The sequence below is a fragment of the Mirounga angustirostris genome, unplaced genomic scaffold (genome assembly GCF_029215605.1).
Source record: "Mirounga angustirostris isolate CCGP_5_RB_7025 unplaced genomic scaffold, mMirAng1.0.hap1 SCAF_38, whole genome shotgun sequence".
NCBI lineage: Eukaryota > Metazoa > Chordata > Mammalia > Carnivora > Phocidae > Mirounga > Mirounga angustirostris.
Window position 1 is genome coordinate 184,232 of NW_026991746.1, and position 15,551 is coordinate 199,782.

General features: G+C 57.1%; 1 protein-coding gene across 1 annotated transcript; it reads left to right on the forward strand.

The window, feature by feature from the left end:
* The first annotated feature begins 7,076 nt into the window (after nt 1-7,076).
* Nucleotides 7,077-9,421, forward strand: LOC135363171 (uncharacterized). The gene is made up of 2 exons (XM_064583856.1): nt 7,077-7,598; nt 7,712-9,421. Exons 1-2 carry the CDS (start codon nt 7,077-7,079, stop codon nt 9,419-9,421), a joined length of 2,232 nt encoding a protein of 743 aa, XP_064439926.1.
* Nucleotides 9,422-15,551: the final 6,130 nt, after the last annotated feature.

Sequence of the window (15,551 nt, forward strand, 5' to 3'; positions counted from 1 at the left end):
CAATTACACCCCAACAAGTTTGACAATCCAAAAGAAAAGGATAAATTCCAAGAAACACACAACCTTCCACGAATGAATCATGAAGAGACAGAAATTCTGAACAGACCAATTACCAGTAGGGAAACAAAATGAGTAATTAAAAACCTCTCAACAGTCAGGAGTCCAGATGGCTTTCCTGGTGAATTCTACCAAATTTTCAAAGAAAAATGAATACCAATCCTTCTCAAACTTTTCCACAAATACAAGAGGAAGGAATGCTTCTCAACTCCTTTCAGGAGGCCAGCATTGCCCTTATCAAACCCTACCAAAATACCACAAGAAAAGAAAATTACAGACCCGTATCTGTGATGAACATAGATATAAAAATCCTCAACAAAATAACAGCAAACGAAATTCAACAATACAGGAAGAAGTATGAACAAGTCAGATTTATTTCAGGGATGCATGGGGGGTTCAACATCCACAAATCAATCAAAGAAATAGACCACATTAACAAAACAAAGGGTAAAAATCCTATGATCTTCTCCACCAATGCAGAAAAAGCATCTGACAAAACGCAACACCCATTTTGATAAAAGCTCTCAACAAAGCAGGTATACAGAGAATGTAACTCAACCTAATAAAGGCCATACCTGAGAAGCCACGTCCTATGCAAGAGTGAAAGCCGAAAGCTTCTCCTCTAAGATCAAGAACAAGACAAGGATGCACACTCTCGCCACTTTTATTCAACATACAGTTGGCCCTTGAACAATGCAGGGATTAGGGTTGCCAACCCCTGTGCAGTTGAAAATCTGAGAATACTTTTGAGTCACCCAAAACTGAACTACTAATATCCTACTGTTGACCAGAAAAGTTATCAGGAACACAAAGATTTGATTCAGACATATTTTGAATGTTATATGTATTATAGACTGTATTCTTACAACAGAGTAAGCTAGAGAAAAAGAGTGTGATTAAGAAAATCCTGATGGAGCTTGGGGCTCAGTTATTAAGCGTCTGCCTTCGGCTCAGGTCATGATCCCAGGGTCCTGGGATCGAGCCCCGCATTGGATCCAAAGACTGTGGGGAGCCTCCTTCTTCCTTTCCAACTCCCCCTGCTTGTGTTCCCTCCCTTGCTGTGTCTCTCTCTGTCAAAAAATAATAGTTTGGAGGTTCCTCAAAAACTTAAAAATAGAGGTAACCTATGACCCAGCAATTGCACTACTGGTTATTTGCCCAAAAAGACACAGATGTAGTGAAAAGAAGGGCCATGTGCACCCCAATGTTCAGAGCAGCAATGTCCGCAATAGCCAAACTGTGGAAAGAGCCGAGATGCCCTTCAACAGACGAATGGATAAAGAAGATGTGGTCCATATATACAATGGAATATTACTCAGCCATCAGAAAGGATGAATACCCACCTTTTACATCAACATGGATGGGACTGGAGAAGATTATGCTAAGTGAAGTAAGTCAAGCAGAGAAAGTCAATTATCACATGGTTTCACTAATTTGTGGAACGTAAGGAAAAACATGGAGGACATTAGGAGAAGGAAGGGAAAAATGGGGGGGGGATTGGAGGGAGAGATGAACCATGAAAAACTATGGACCTGAGAAACACACAGGGTTTTAGAGGGGGGTGGGGGGGATTGGTGAGCCCAGTGATGGGTATTAAGGAGGGCAAGTACTGCATGGAGCACTGGGTGTTATACGAAAACAATGGACCGTGGATCACTACATCAAAAAGTAATGATGTATTGTACGGTGATAACATAATAAAATTAAAAAATTAAAAAAAAAGAAAAAGAAATAAATAAATAAATTATTTAAAAAAAAAATCCTGATGAAGCTAGAGTGTATTATGCTAAGCAAAATAAGTGAGTCAGAGAAAGACGAATACCATGTGATTTCACTCCTATGGATTTAAGAAACAAAACAGATCAACAAATGGGAGGGGGGATACAAAGAACAGAGAGGGAAACAAACTGTAAGAAACTCTTGATGCTGGAAAACAGAGATTTGACAGAGGGGAGGTGTTTGGGGGATGGTCTAGCTGGGTGATGGGATTAAGGAGGGCACTGTTATGATGAGTACTAGGGGTTGTAAGCAAGTCATGAATCACGGAATTCTCCTGAAACCAATATTGCACTGTATGTTAAGTTAGTAGAATATAAATAATCATTTTAAAAGAAAAAAAAATTCAAAAGGACAATACCTTTACAAGCAATGCCTGTATTTACTGAATAAAAAATGTATTAAGTGGACCACACAATTCAAAGTGACGATGGACAACGGTCAATTATACTACTGGAAATCCCAGCCAGAGCAATTACACAAGAAAAATAAAGAAATAAAATACATCCAAATTGGAAAGGAAGAAGTAACGGTCACTATATTCAAATGACATTTTACATGTAAAAAAACCCTAAAAACAACATGAAAAACACTTAAACAGATTCAATAAAGTTGCAGGATAAAAAGTACATAAAAATATGTTCCATTTTTATATACTAATAATGAACAGGAAAATAAATTTAAAAAATCATATTTAAAACTGCATCAAAAAAACCCACAAAAAACACTTAAAGATAAATTTAACCAAGGAGGTGAAAGCCTATATACTGAAAAGTGTAAGACACTAAGGACAGAAACGGAAGACAACACAAGTAAATCGACATTCCATGCTCATGGATTAGAAGAATTAAGTGTTAAAATGTCTATACTACCCAAACCGTCTAGAGATTGAATGCAATTCTTACCAAAATTCGAAACACGTTTTACAGACATAAGGCAAAGAATCTTTAAAATTTGTATGGAGGGGCGCCTGGGTGGCTCAGTTGGTTAAGCGACTGCCTTCGGCTTAGGTCATGATCCCAGAGTCCCGGGATCGAGTCCCACGTCAGGCTCCCTGCTCAGCAGGGAGTCTGCTTCTCCCTCTGACCCTCCCCCCTCTCATGCTCTCTATCTCATTCTCTCTCTCAAATAAATAAATAAATAAATCCTTTAAAAAAAAAAAAAAGATTAGTATCCAGTACATATAAAGCACTCCTACACTCAATAACTACAGCAAAAAACAAAGTGGTTAAAAAGTGGGAGGATTATCCAAATGGACATTATCCAGAGAAGACATCCAGAGAGCCAACAGGGACGTGAAAAGATGCGCAACATCATGAATCATCAGGGAAATGCAAATCAAAACAACAGTGGGATAGCACCTCACACTGGTTAGAAAACTTAGTATCAAAAAGATGAGAAATAACACATGTTAGCAAGGATGTGGCCGAAAGGGAACCCCAGTGAGCTGTTGGTGGGAATGTAGGTAGGTGCATCCACTGTGGAAAAGAGTATGCAGGCTCCTCAAAACATTAAAACTAGAACGAGCCTACAATCCAGCAATTTTTCTCCTGGCCATTTAGCCATAGAAAACAAAAACACCCATTTGAAAAGATATCTGAACCCCCATGTTCACTGCAGCATTATTCATAACAGCTAAGACAGGAGGACAACCTACATGTCCACGGAGGGATGAATCGATAAGGAAGATGTGGTGTATGTAGACGCTGCAATACTCTTTAGCCATAACAAAAAACGAAATCGTTCTTTTTACAACAACATGGATGGACCCTGAGGGCACGATGCTAACTGAAAGAAGTCAGAGACAAATACTCTATGACAACACTTTTATATGGAATCTAAAAACACCAAAAAACTGAGCTTAAAGATACAGCAGTCAGATTGGTGGTTGACAGGCAGGGGGATGGGTGTGAAATGGGTGACAGGGGTCAAAGGTTCAAACTTACAGGTATAAAGTAAGTCAGTCACAGGATGTAACGTACAACATGGCGGCTATAGTTAATAACACTGTATTACAAGCTTCGAAGTTGTAAAGAGAGTGATCTTACAAGTTATCCTAAGGAAAAGGTCTTGTAAAACACTCCAAGACAAAACTGGATTTAAACAGGTAAGCCGTACACCATTGTTCAGGGGACTCAGAAAGTGCAGGGACCTGCCCAAATCTGTGCGGGAAACTGCCCTCCTGTTCCTCACAGAGGCTAAAGGAGAGCTTTGTACACTGGTGAGTGCGTGCACAGAACAGCATGTAAAGTGCTGGGCTCCTCTCTACCCAGAGCAGTGGGCACTGCATCCCGCTTAGGGGTACAGGAAGAAGCAGGGAGTTCCTGGGAGATACTGAAGAAGTTGAGGAAGAACAAGGCAGGGTGTATGGAAAGTGCCTTACCGGTTTTCCAAATCCCTGGGCATGTTCCATCGTGTAGGTGTCTTTTGAGATGCTACCAAAGGTCGCCGCTGCGGTCTACTCAGGCTCTTGCGGCTGCAGCCAACTTCTTTAACTCACTGACAACCTCTGAGTCATCACTGTCTCTTGACCGTCATTCTAGGGGGAGAGGAGCACATAAAATGGGTCTCATTTCTCTCAGTTGGGATGGTCTGTCAGCCCTTGATCTGAATCACTAACCAACGCCGTTACACCTGTGCCCATAAAACACTGCGAGTGAATAAAGACTACGACGGTAACAGAAATAGAGAATACTTATCCCTCTGTATTCCTCTGTGTTAGGCCCTATTCTAAGCTGTAAGGTGCAGAGTCAAGCAGAGAGGCATGAGGGTTTCGGATACGCCCCAATCATGGAGAGGCTGGAAGCACAGGTTTTGGAGCTGCAATGACAAGGGCTTGAAATCTGGTTCCAAGCACTATCTGCGTCTCTAAGACTCAGAGGCCTATCAGGATCCTAGCCCACGGAGATGTGCAAACTGATAAAGGGTGTAGAATGCTTAGCCAGCGCCAGGCACAGAGCAGCTCCTCAATTAACTCACGATGATAATCATGAGGATGGCAATCACGGTGTTCCTTCCCCGGTGCTAGCAATAACAATAACTAATACTTCTGTGATTTTAATCCCAAAGATTCATACTGCACTTATCTCGTGCCAGGAACCATGATTTACATTGACTTTGGAAATGGGTTCTGTGTACTACTTCACTAAATCCCCAAAACAAGCCTATATAGGTCCTCGTTGCAGGCCCATCTCTCAGATGAGAATTCTGAGGCCTGGCGATTACCTATCTTGCTCAAGGTCACACAGCTGGAAGTGGAATAAGAGGAATGACAACCTGTACTCTGAACCAGTCTAGAGGAAACCCATTACCTACGTTAAATCTGCACCGTAACCCTAAAGTTTTGCTGTTCTGCCCACTTTACAGATGGAGAGACTGAAGCTCAGGCCCAGGGCAGAGGCCGAACTCACCTGGCCTCCCCAATGGGAGGAAGCAGGACTTGGCACTCCGCCTCAGGCTCGGCCTCTGGGTCCTGGGTGGCCCCCTGTGTCCCCTGCAGATACCAGGCTGAGGGGCACGTCTTCCTCAGAACCGCAGCATGCTAGGGTTCCAAGGACGCCGCTGCCCCCGGCTCCCTCTGCTCCCAGCCATACCGCCACTGCCCCCAGCTACTGCCACTGCCCCCAGCTACCGCCACTGACACCCGCTGCCCATCGCAGACGGTGCTGTTGACTGCCGACATGGCTGGCCCACGCTGCCGCCTTCTGCCGCCTGCTGCTTGCTGGCGCTGGCTGCCCAGCGCTGACCCTGCCCGTACCACCACCGGGCCGCTGCCCCCGCCAGCTGCTGCCAGTTACCGCTGCCTACCGCCCCAGCCACCTGCCCGCCTTCGCTTCCTGCCGCTGCCGCCTGCCACCCTTGCCTGCATCCCCTTGTCTCCGCCTGCCTGCCTGCACCCCCTGCTGCCTTTTACCACTGTCTACCGCCGCCACCTGCAGCCCGCCACCTGCCACCTCCTCTGCTGCCACCAGCCTCCGCTGCCTAAACTGGACGGTGCCTGCCAACGCTGCCAACCTACCGCCGCCACCTGCTGCCGCTACCCCCTGCAGCCCGCTTGCCTCCGCTGCCTGCGGCCAATGCCGCCTGCTGCCCCCACTGCCTGCCCCCACTGTGGCCCGCCTCCCCCTGCCACCTGCCCCCACTGGCCGCCGCTTTCTGCCACCGCTTATGGCTGGCTGCGATTATCAGCCGCCGCTTCCTGCCTGGGCCCTGCGGCCTGCAGGCCGCCACCGCCTGCTGTTGCTTACCTACCACTGCCGCCTACCACCGCCTGCTGCCACTTACCACTACGCGCCACGGCAGCCCACTGCCACCACATGCCTACCGCTGCCGCCTACCTAACGCTGCTGCCTGGCCCTACCGCCTGCCGCCGCTTCCTCCCGCCGCTTACCACTGCCTGCCCCCGTCTGCCACCTCTTGCCACCACGGCCCCCTGCCTGCCTCCAGCCGTGGCCTGCAAGCCGCCGCCAACTGCCACCGCCACCTGCCCGCCGCCGCTTCCTGCCGCCACCACCTGTTGCCACTTGTGGCTACTGCCTACCCCCAAAGCTGCAGTCTGCCTGCAACTGCCTGCCGCAGCCTGCGTGCCCCCGCCCCCTGCCGCCGCCGCCGCCTACTATCTCCTTCCACCGCCCGCCGCCCTTGCCTGCCTGCCGCCGCCGCCTGCCTGCCTGCCGTTGCTTACCACAGCCTGCGACCGCTTCCTGCCGCCGCCTGCAATCGCCTACCGAGGGCGCCTGTCTGCCAACCCTGCCTGCCGCCGCCCACCACACTTGCCTGCCGCTACCTGCCTCCCTGCCCCCACCGCTTACTGCCGCCCCCTGCCTCCACTGCCTCCACCGCCTCCCGCTGCCACATACTGACCCCACTAACCCGGCACCTACCGCTGCCGCCGCCCGCTGCTGATACTCCTGCTGCTGCCTCTGGTGCCCGGAGCTTCCGCTGCTCCCCAACGCTGAAGCCGACTGACGCCCGCACTACTGCTGCCGCCGCTGCCGCCCCTGACGCCCCTGATGCCCCTGACGCCCCTGACGCCCCTGACGCCCCTGACGCCACTGACGCCGCCGCATAACCCGAAGATGCCCGCCTGCGCTTCCGGCGCCCCTCCCTACGCTGACACACGCTGCCGCCGCTGACCCGCCTGCTGCTGACCCCGCCCCTATCGCGGCGCCTGCTTCCTCCGCCGGTGACTCCGGCTGAAGCCAATGGCACCTGCTGCTGAGGCTGCCACACACCGTCGCCCAATGACCCGGGGCTGCCCAAAGCTGGCGCCCCTGCAGCCCTTGCCGCCCCTGCAGCCGATGCAGCTGCAGACTCCACCTGCTGTTGCTGTCACCGCTGCCACCTCTGCTGCTGCCCGCTGCCGCCTGCCACCGACTGCCACCGCCTGCCTGCTGCTGCCTGCCGCCGCTGCCCACCACTGCTGCCACCGCCGCCTGCCACCGCTTCCCTGCGGCCGCCACCAGTCAGTACTAGCCCTGCCGTCTGCCACTGCCGCCCCTGCTGCCGCTTACCTCTGCCTGCCGCCGCCACCTACCTTCTGCCACCCACCGCCCTTGCCTGCGCCTACAGCCTGCTGCCCGACGGCATCCGTGTCCGCCTGCGTGCCACCGCCGTCTGCTGCCGCAGCCTGGCTCCACCGGGCCCAGCTACCTAACCCCGAGAATGCATGCCAACGCTGCCTGCCTACCCCAACCGCTGCCGGCACCGCCTGCCTACCGCTGCCACCTGCCAATCGCCACAACGGCCGCCTGCCTAATGCTGCTGTCTGCCACCTGCCTGCCCCCGCCGCCTGCCTTCTGCCGCCGCCTGCTATATCCTTGCACCACCCGCGGCCCTTACCTGCCGTGGCCTGCCTGCCAGCCGCTGCTTACTGCAGCCTGCACCTGCTACCTCTTACCTGCTGCCACTACCTGCCTACCGCTGGCGCCAGCAGCGCACTGCCCCCACTGCCTGCCTCCGCTGCAGCCTGCCTCCTCCTGCCACCTTCCCCCGCCACCTGCCTCCGCTGTCTCCTGTGGCTTCCTGCCACTGCCGCCTGACACCGCTGCCGCCGCTTCCTGTTGCCGCCTGCCTGACGCTTGCCGGGGCTTGCCTGCCTGCCGCCCCAGCTGCCTGCGTCCCACCGCTTCCTGCCGCCGCCGCCTGCTACCTCCTCGCACCGCTCGCCTCCCTTACTTGTGGCTGCCTGCCAGCCACTGCTTACCACAGCCTGCCCCCGCTGCCACCTGCTGCCACTGCCGCCTGCCTTCGCTTCCTGCCGGGGCTGCCTGCTACTACCTACCACCACCGCCTGTCTGCCAACCCTGCCTGCCGCCGCCCGCCATCCTTGCCTGTGTCTCCCTGCCTCCGCCTGCCTGCCCGCACCCCCTGCCGCCGCTTACCGCTGCCTACCGCCGCACCCTGCCGCCACCACCACCACCACCTGCCTACCGCGGCCGCTTGCAGCCCGCTGCCGACGTTGCCTGCCACCGCCTGTCTGCCCCCACTGCCCACTGCCCGCCACAGCCCACTGCCGCTTCCTTACCACCGCCCGCCACCGCACTCCGCCACCACCGCATGCCTACTACTGCCGCCTCCCAACAGCTGCAATTCCCGCCTTCCTAACACTGCTGCCTGCGGCCACCACCTGTCCCCGCCACCCGCCTGCCACTGCTTCCTGCCACCACCGCCTGTTGCCATCTGCGGCTACTGCCACCCGCCTCCGCTGCCTAACCTCGACGATGCCTTCCAATGTTGCCTGCCTACCGCCGCCACCTGCTGCCGCTGCCCCCTGCAGCCCGCTTGCCCCCACCGCCTGCCGCTGCCGCCTGACGCCGCTGCCGTCTGCTGCCCTCACTGCTTGCCGCCGCTGCGGCCCGCCTCCCCCTGCCACCTGCCCCTGCCGCCTGCCGCCGCGTTCTGCCACCGCTTACGGCCGGCTGCGACTATCAGCCGCCGCTTCCTGCCTGGCCCCTGCTGCCTGCAGCCCGCCACGGCCTGCTGCTGCTTACCTACCACCGCCTGCTGCCACTTACCACTACCCGCCACGGCAGCCCACTGCCACCACATGCCTACCGTTGCCGCCTACCTAACGCTGCTGCCTGGCCCTGCCACCTGCCGCCGCTTCCTCCCGCCGCTTACCACTGCCTGCCCCCGTCTGCCACCTCTTGCCACCGCCGCCCCCTGCCTGCCCCTAGCCGGGGCCTGCCGGCCGCCACTACCTGCCCCCACCACCTGCCCGCCGCCGCTTCCTGCCGCCACTGCCCGTTGCCACCTGCGGCTACTGCGTTCCCCCAGTGCTGCAGGCTGCCTGCAACTGTCTGCCACCTGCCTGCCGCAGCCTGCCTGCCCCCGCCCCCTGCCGCCGCCGCCGCCTGCTACCTCCGTCCACCGCCCGCCGCCCTTGCCTGCCTGCCGCCGCCGCCTGCCTACCTGCCGCTTCTTACCCAAGCCCGCCACCGCTTCCTGCCGCCGCCTGCAATCACCTACCGCCGCCGCCCACCACACTTGCCTGCCGCTACCTGCCTCCCTGCCCCCACCGCTTACTGCCGCCCCCTGCCTCCACTGCCTCCAACACCTCCCGCTGCCACATACTGACCCCCACTAACCCGATACCTACCGCTGCCGCCACCCGCTGCTGATACTCCTGCTGCTGCCTCTGCTGCCCGGAGCTTCCGCTGCTGCCCAACGCTGAACCCGACTGACGCCAGCACTACTGCTGACGCCGCTGACGCTGCCGCGTAACCCGACTATGCCCGCCGGCGCTTCCGGGGCCCCTCCCCACGCTGACCAATGCTGCCGCCGCTGACCCGCCTGCTGCTGACCCTGCCCCTATCGCGGCGCCTGCTTCCGCCGCCGGTGACTCCGGCTGAAGTGAATGGTACCTGCTGTTGAGGCTGCCACACACCGCCGCCCAATGCCCCGGGGCTGCCCCAAGCTGGCGCCCCTGTAGCCCTTGCCGCCCCTGCAGCCGCTGCAGCCGCCAACGCCACCCACTGGTGCTGTCACCGCTGCCACCTCTGCTGCTGCCCGCTGCCACCTGTCACCGACTGCCACTACCTGCCTGCTGCTGCCTGCCACCGCCGCCTGCCACCGCCTGCCTGCTGCCGCCACCAGTCAGTACTACCACTGCCGTCTGCCACTGCCGCCCCCTGCTGCCACTTACCTCTGTCTGCCGCCGCCACCTGCCTTCTGCCACCCACCGCACTTGTGTGCCTGCCGCGGCCGCCTGCCTGCTTGCCGTTGCTTACCACAGCCTGCCACCGCTTCCTGCCGCCGCCTGCAATCGCCTACCGCCGCCGCCCACCACACTTGCCTGACGCTACCTGCCTCTCTGCCCCCACCGCTTACTGCCGCCCCCTGCCTCCACTGCCTCCACCGCCTCCCGCTGCCACATACTGACAGGCCCCACTAACACGGCACTTACCGCTGCCGCCGCCCGCTGCTGATACTCCTGCTTCTGCCTCTGCTGCCCGGAGCTTCCGCTGCTGCCCAACGCTGAAGCCGACTGACGCCAGCACTACTGCTGACGCCGCCACGTAACCCGACTATGCCCGCCGGCACCTCCGGCGCCCCTCCCCACGCTGACTCACGCTGCCGCCGCTGACCCGCCTGCTGCTGACCCCGCCCCTATCGCGGTGCCTGCTTCCCCCACCGGTGACTCCGGCTGAAGCCAATGGCACCTGCTGCTGAGGCTGCCACACATTGCCGCCCAATGACCCGGGGCTGCCCAAAGCTGGCGCCCCTGCAGCCCTTGCCGCCCCTGCAGCCGCTGCAGCCGCAGACGCCACCCACTGGTGCTGTCACCGCTGCCACCTATCCTGCTGCGCGCTGCCGCCTGCCACCGCCTGCATGCCGCTGCCTGCCGCCACTGCCCACCAGTGCTGCCACCGCCGCCTGCCACCGCCTGCCTGCTGCCGCCACCAATCAGTACTACCACTGCCGTCTGCCACTGCCGCCCCCTGCTGCCGCTTACCTCTGCCTGCCGCCGCCACCTGCCTTCTGCCAACCACCGCTCTTGCGTGCGCCCGCCGCCTGCTGCCCGCTGGCATCCGTGGCCGCCTGCCTGCCTCCGCATCCTGCCGCCGCCTGCCACCGCCGTCTGCTGCTGCAGCCTGGCTCCACCGGGCCCAGCTACCTAACCCTGAGGATGCATGCCAACGCTGCCTGCCTACCCCCACCACTGCCGGCACCGCCTGCCTACCGCTGCCACCTGCCAATCGCCACAGCTGCCGTCTGCCTATTGCTGCTGTCTACCGCCTGCCTGCCCCCGCCGACTGCCTGCTGCCGCCGCCTGCTATGTCCTGGCACCACCCGCGGCCCTTGCCTGCCGTGGCCTGCCTGCCAGCCGCTGCTTACTGCAGCCTGCACCTGCTACCTCCTACCTGCCGCCTCCGCCTGCCTACCGCTGGCACCTGGAACCGGCTGCCGCACTGCCGGCCGCCACTGCAGCCTCCCTCCTCCTGCCACCTTCCCCCGTCGCCTGCCTCCGGTATCTTCCGCCGCTTCCTGCCACCGCCGCCTGACACCGCTGTGGCCGCTTCCTGTTGCCGCCTGCCTGCCGTTTGCCGGCTCTTGCCTGCCTGCGGCCCCAGCTGCCTGCGCCCCACGGCTTCCTGCCGCCCCTGCCTCCACCGCCTCCCGCTGCCACATACCGACGCCCACTATCCCGGCACCTACCGCTGCCGCCACCCGCTGCTCATACGGCTGCTGCCTCTGCTGCCGGGAGCTTCCGATGCTGCCGAACGCTGACTCCGACTGACGGCCAGCACTACTGCTGCCGCCGCTGACACCACTGATGCCACCGTGTTCCCCGCAGGTGCCCGCCGGCGCTTCCGACACCCCTCCCCACGCTGACCCACGCTGGAGCCTCCTAGCCTCGCACAGGCACCATGCTCCTCAACATGGGCACGCTGCTCAGCCCGTCAGAGCGCCAGGCCAGGCCTCCCAGAAGGCGGGGGCACCCGGAGCTTACCGGCCTCGCCGACGAACACCTCCACGGGCGCGCTACTGGGCTCTCGCCGATGATGTTGTAGGCCGTCAGGATGACGTCATAGCACCAGTGTTTCTCGGAGCTACAGGTGGAAAGAGACAGGGGTCAGCTGGCCTGGGAACACCTCGCTCTTCCCACTCCTTGAACATTTAGCTTTGCTGGGCCCTTGTAAATCTTACCTTCCCTTGTGTCCTCGGTGAAATCCCTTTTCCCTGACAACCTATCTCAAATGGCTCCTCCTCTGTGAAGCCCCCCCTGATCGCCACACTGGGTGCAAGTCCCCAAAGCCCAGGAGCTCTCCATGGGCCACCCCTCTCCATGCACACCTGGGCTGCCACAGAGACCTGTCCACCCCAGTGGCTGTGCCCCCTGGAGGTGAGCCCCATCTCCTCTGGCCCTCCAGGGCATCTCCCACCCAGGTTTGTGGCAGCCTCACTGGGGGCGGGGCGTGCAGTGAGTGCTCTGCATGCCAGATCACCCCTATTCTGCCCTGACTCAGACCTAAGCTGGAAGCCCCGTGGTCCCTCCAATGTCAGGTGGCAATGAAGGGCGGGCCTAGGGTAGGGCAGGTGCTCATTTGACATTTTGACACCCTGTGGAACATGAATGGTGGTAGCCAGGCCCTGAATCTCAGAATTGAACCCACACCAGGATGCACACAGAGATGCCCAGCTCACATTCTCCCTCCCGTCAATTTGTTGGTTAATTAGTCTGGGGAGGGCTGCAGCAGCCAGAGTGCAGGCCAGGGGGCCAGGGGCTCTGGGTCCCGGGTCTCCTCTGGAATACTCAGCAAATAAGGACAAGAACCGCTCAAGCTGTGACCAGACAGATGGACAAAGGGCACGCCCATGACCCCTGGCTGCAGCAGGGCAGTGAAGCTTGTCCAGAGATGGATGCACGCTGAATTCTCAGTGATGCCTACACAGCCGCTGTCTATAGGATGCCACCAGCAACTTAGGAAATGCTGTCCTGGTCTCAGAGTAGAGGCCACAGCTTTGTTGTACGAAAACTGCTCTGTTCTGGGTTGAACTGTGTCCTCCAAAAAGATACGTTGGTGTTCTAGCCCCTGGTACCTGTGGATGCCAGCTTATATGGACACAGGATTTTGCAGACCTTGCAGTTAAGAGCAAGTCACAGTGCAGTAGGAAGCACCCTAATCCAGGGACTGGTTTCTTTTTTGGACGGCAATTTGGTTTTATTTATCAAGGTTTTCAATGCACTTGCCTTTTAACCCAACAATTACACTTCTAGAAATCTACCTGACATAAATGCATGTATAGAGACCTGGGTCCTACAAATACAAGCTAAACCTACCGATGCCTCCAAAACCCCAAAACAAAGCATCGAGGGGTCTTTTCAATGACACCTAAAGTCAAGAGGACTAACTTCAAGCTTGAAGGTCACTAACAGCAAAGCTGCTTGTAAATGTAACTGCAAACTCTGGACAGATGAACATGAGCAAGGTATTATAATAGCTAATTCACATGGGGAGCCCAAGTGTTCCACATGATCCGTTGCTGAACATGAAGAAAGGCATATTTTGAGAAGCAATTTAGGATCCAGCAATCCTTTGACAAATAGTGAGGCAATAAGGCGATCCAAACATCCTGAGAAGAGGAGAGAAATTTGGACACACCGCTGGGAGGGCGTCCTGTGAGCACAGAAGCAGAGACTGGAGCCATGTTTGCAATGTTGTGACTTGTAAGAAGAATATCTATTTAGCCATTCAGATGAGAAAACTTGTTTCTCATATACACGTCTTTGTCCAGAGTGACAAAGGTGTCTCTTGTCATGTTAATGAGGATGTGGGCTGGTCACCAGGACAACCAACGTTGTGATCAGAGGGTTGGAACTTTTGGTCCCACCCATGACTTCTGAGGACAGGAGAGGGGCTGGAGGTTCAATCAATGGCCAATGGCCAATGCTTTCATCAGTCTAGCCTATGGAATGAAGCCTCCATAAAAACCCTAGAGGACAGGTTCGGCCTGATGTGTGGAAGTAGAGAGAGCAATGGGCTGCAATGCCTGGAAGGTGGCCAGAAGGTGGCAAGAGCTCAGTGCACGCCGGCCTCTTTTGCCTTCTATCTTTGGTAGGTGTCAGATCAGCCCTTTGGATTGTTTTTCAAGCACTCTGGGTTCAACCCCTGCCTCACTTAAACCATCTGCTCTAGATCTTGTCCTAGAGTGATCACACGCGGGGACACCGGCTCACACTCTGAGCAAGGCCATGGCACCACGTGGACGGTGCTGGCCCTTGGGTGCTTCCCGAGAGGCCACCAGGTGGGCGCCAGGGCACAGAGAGGGGAAGGGCCTTGCCTAAGGTCACACAGCTCCAGAGCCTGGCGCTAGGCACTCCCAGATGGGAGGTAGGACAGGCCATCTCTCCGAGCGCACCCGTTGGCTCTGCGTGCAAGTGCCTTCCTGTCGTCCTCTTCCCTCAGACCTCTGGGTCTGGCCCTGACCTCCACACCTGGAATTGGGGTGGCCTTGGTTAGGGAGCCTGCTGAGGCAGATTCCACAGCGAGGCTGAAGGGCAGGCATGTCAGGGGCTTGCCGAGATGGGAACTCACAGAAGATTGGTGTGGGAAAAGGGGGTCGGGGGGGGGTCTATGAAGTGTGTTCACATCACTGCCCCACAGCAGGAAATGACTGAATCTGTCTGGGCCCCACTTCTTCTGTAGAACTGGGGCTCACAGAGCTTTGTTCCCCAGGCTCGGTGAGGATAAACCAAGGCAATGTACAATAAGCATCTCGCCAGTGTTTGCAACAGAAGCGGCATCCATGAAGACAGATCTCCCTACGAATGCTCTACAGGAAACTTTAATGAGCACCTGCTCAGCTGGGCACATGGTTTTGAACATCAGAGACCAAGTGCCTGGCTTCAGGGAGCTGCCCTCCAACACAGTGACTCAGAGCCACCCTGGGCCAGTTACACAACCTTTCTGAGCCGAGTCTCTAGCATTAAACCGGGGACATTCCTGCCTGGCTGATAAATGTCAGGCTGTGTAGACACGCGACGGTACAGGGCCTGACCTGGACGTCGTAGACCATGCAAGTTCCCGGCTCCGTTTCCTGCCCAGCTCTCCTCCCTGTAGCACCACGACAGTGGACTTGGGCCTCGGGTCTTACCTCTCTTCTCAGTGGTGACGACGGGGGCCTACAGCAGCTTGCCCAGCCCTGCCTCATCTTGGCCGGCAGCCTGAAGATGTATGCCGACTCCAGGGCCAGCTTGGTGCCCATGAACTGCCTCACCATGGCACCCACCTCCACAGTGGTGAACGTGCTGGGGCTACTGCCGGCCAGGCGGTGGCGATCTGGTACCCCGCGGGGTGGACAGGAGGGCCATGCGTCAGTGACATCACCCTCAAATGGCACAGGAAACCTTCCTCTAGCCCCTCAAACGGCACGGAGTGCCTTCCCCTCTCTGTTCTGCTCACCACATACTTGTTGACAGGCCACACGCCTTGATGGGAACCTGGGCCCCTGGACGCCGGGACTGCATCTATCTTGGCCTCCCCCCAAAGCCCTTGCCTTGCCCAGGGCAGGCACTCAGGGAAGATGACATGAATGGAGTGGCAGGGTTTCAGGGCCCCACCAACATTGGTGAAAGATTCTCTTCTCTCAGGAGGGCCTGATTTTCAGATTTCACAATAATGACTTGGCCATTTTCGAACACGGACAGGGATCAAATGATCATTCTGTAATCCCCCCAGCAATGCAAAGCAGCTTGCAGGGGTGTATCCCTA

Excerpts from the sequence above, each read along its gene's own strand:
- LOC135363171 (XM_064583856.1), top strand. The coding sequence starts at position 7,077 with ATGACCCGGGGCTGCCCAAAGCTGGCGCCCCTGCAGCCCTTGCCGCCC. Across the intron at positions 7,599-7,711 it reads GCCGCCTGCCTAATGCTGCT|CCTGCACCTGCTACCTCTTA; the intron begins GTCTGCCACCTG and ends TGCTTACTGCAG.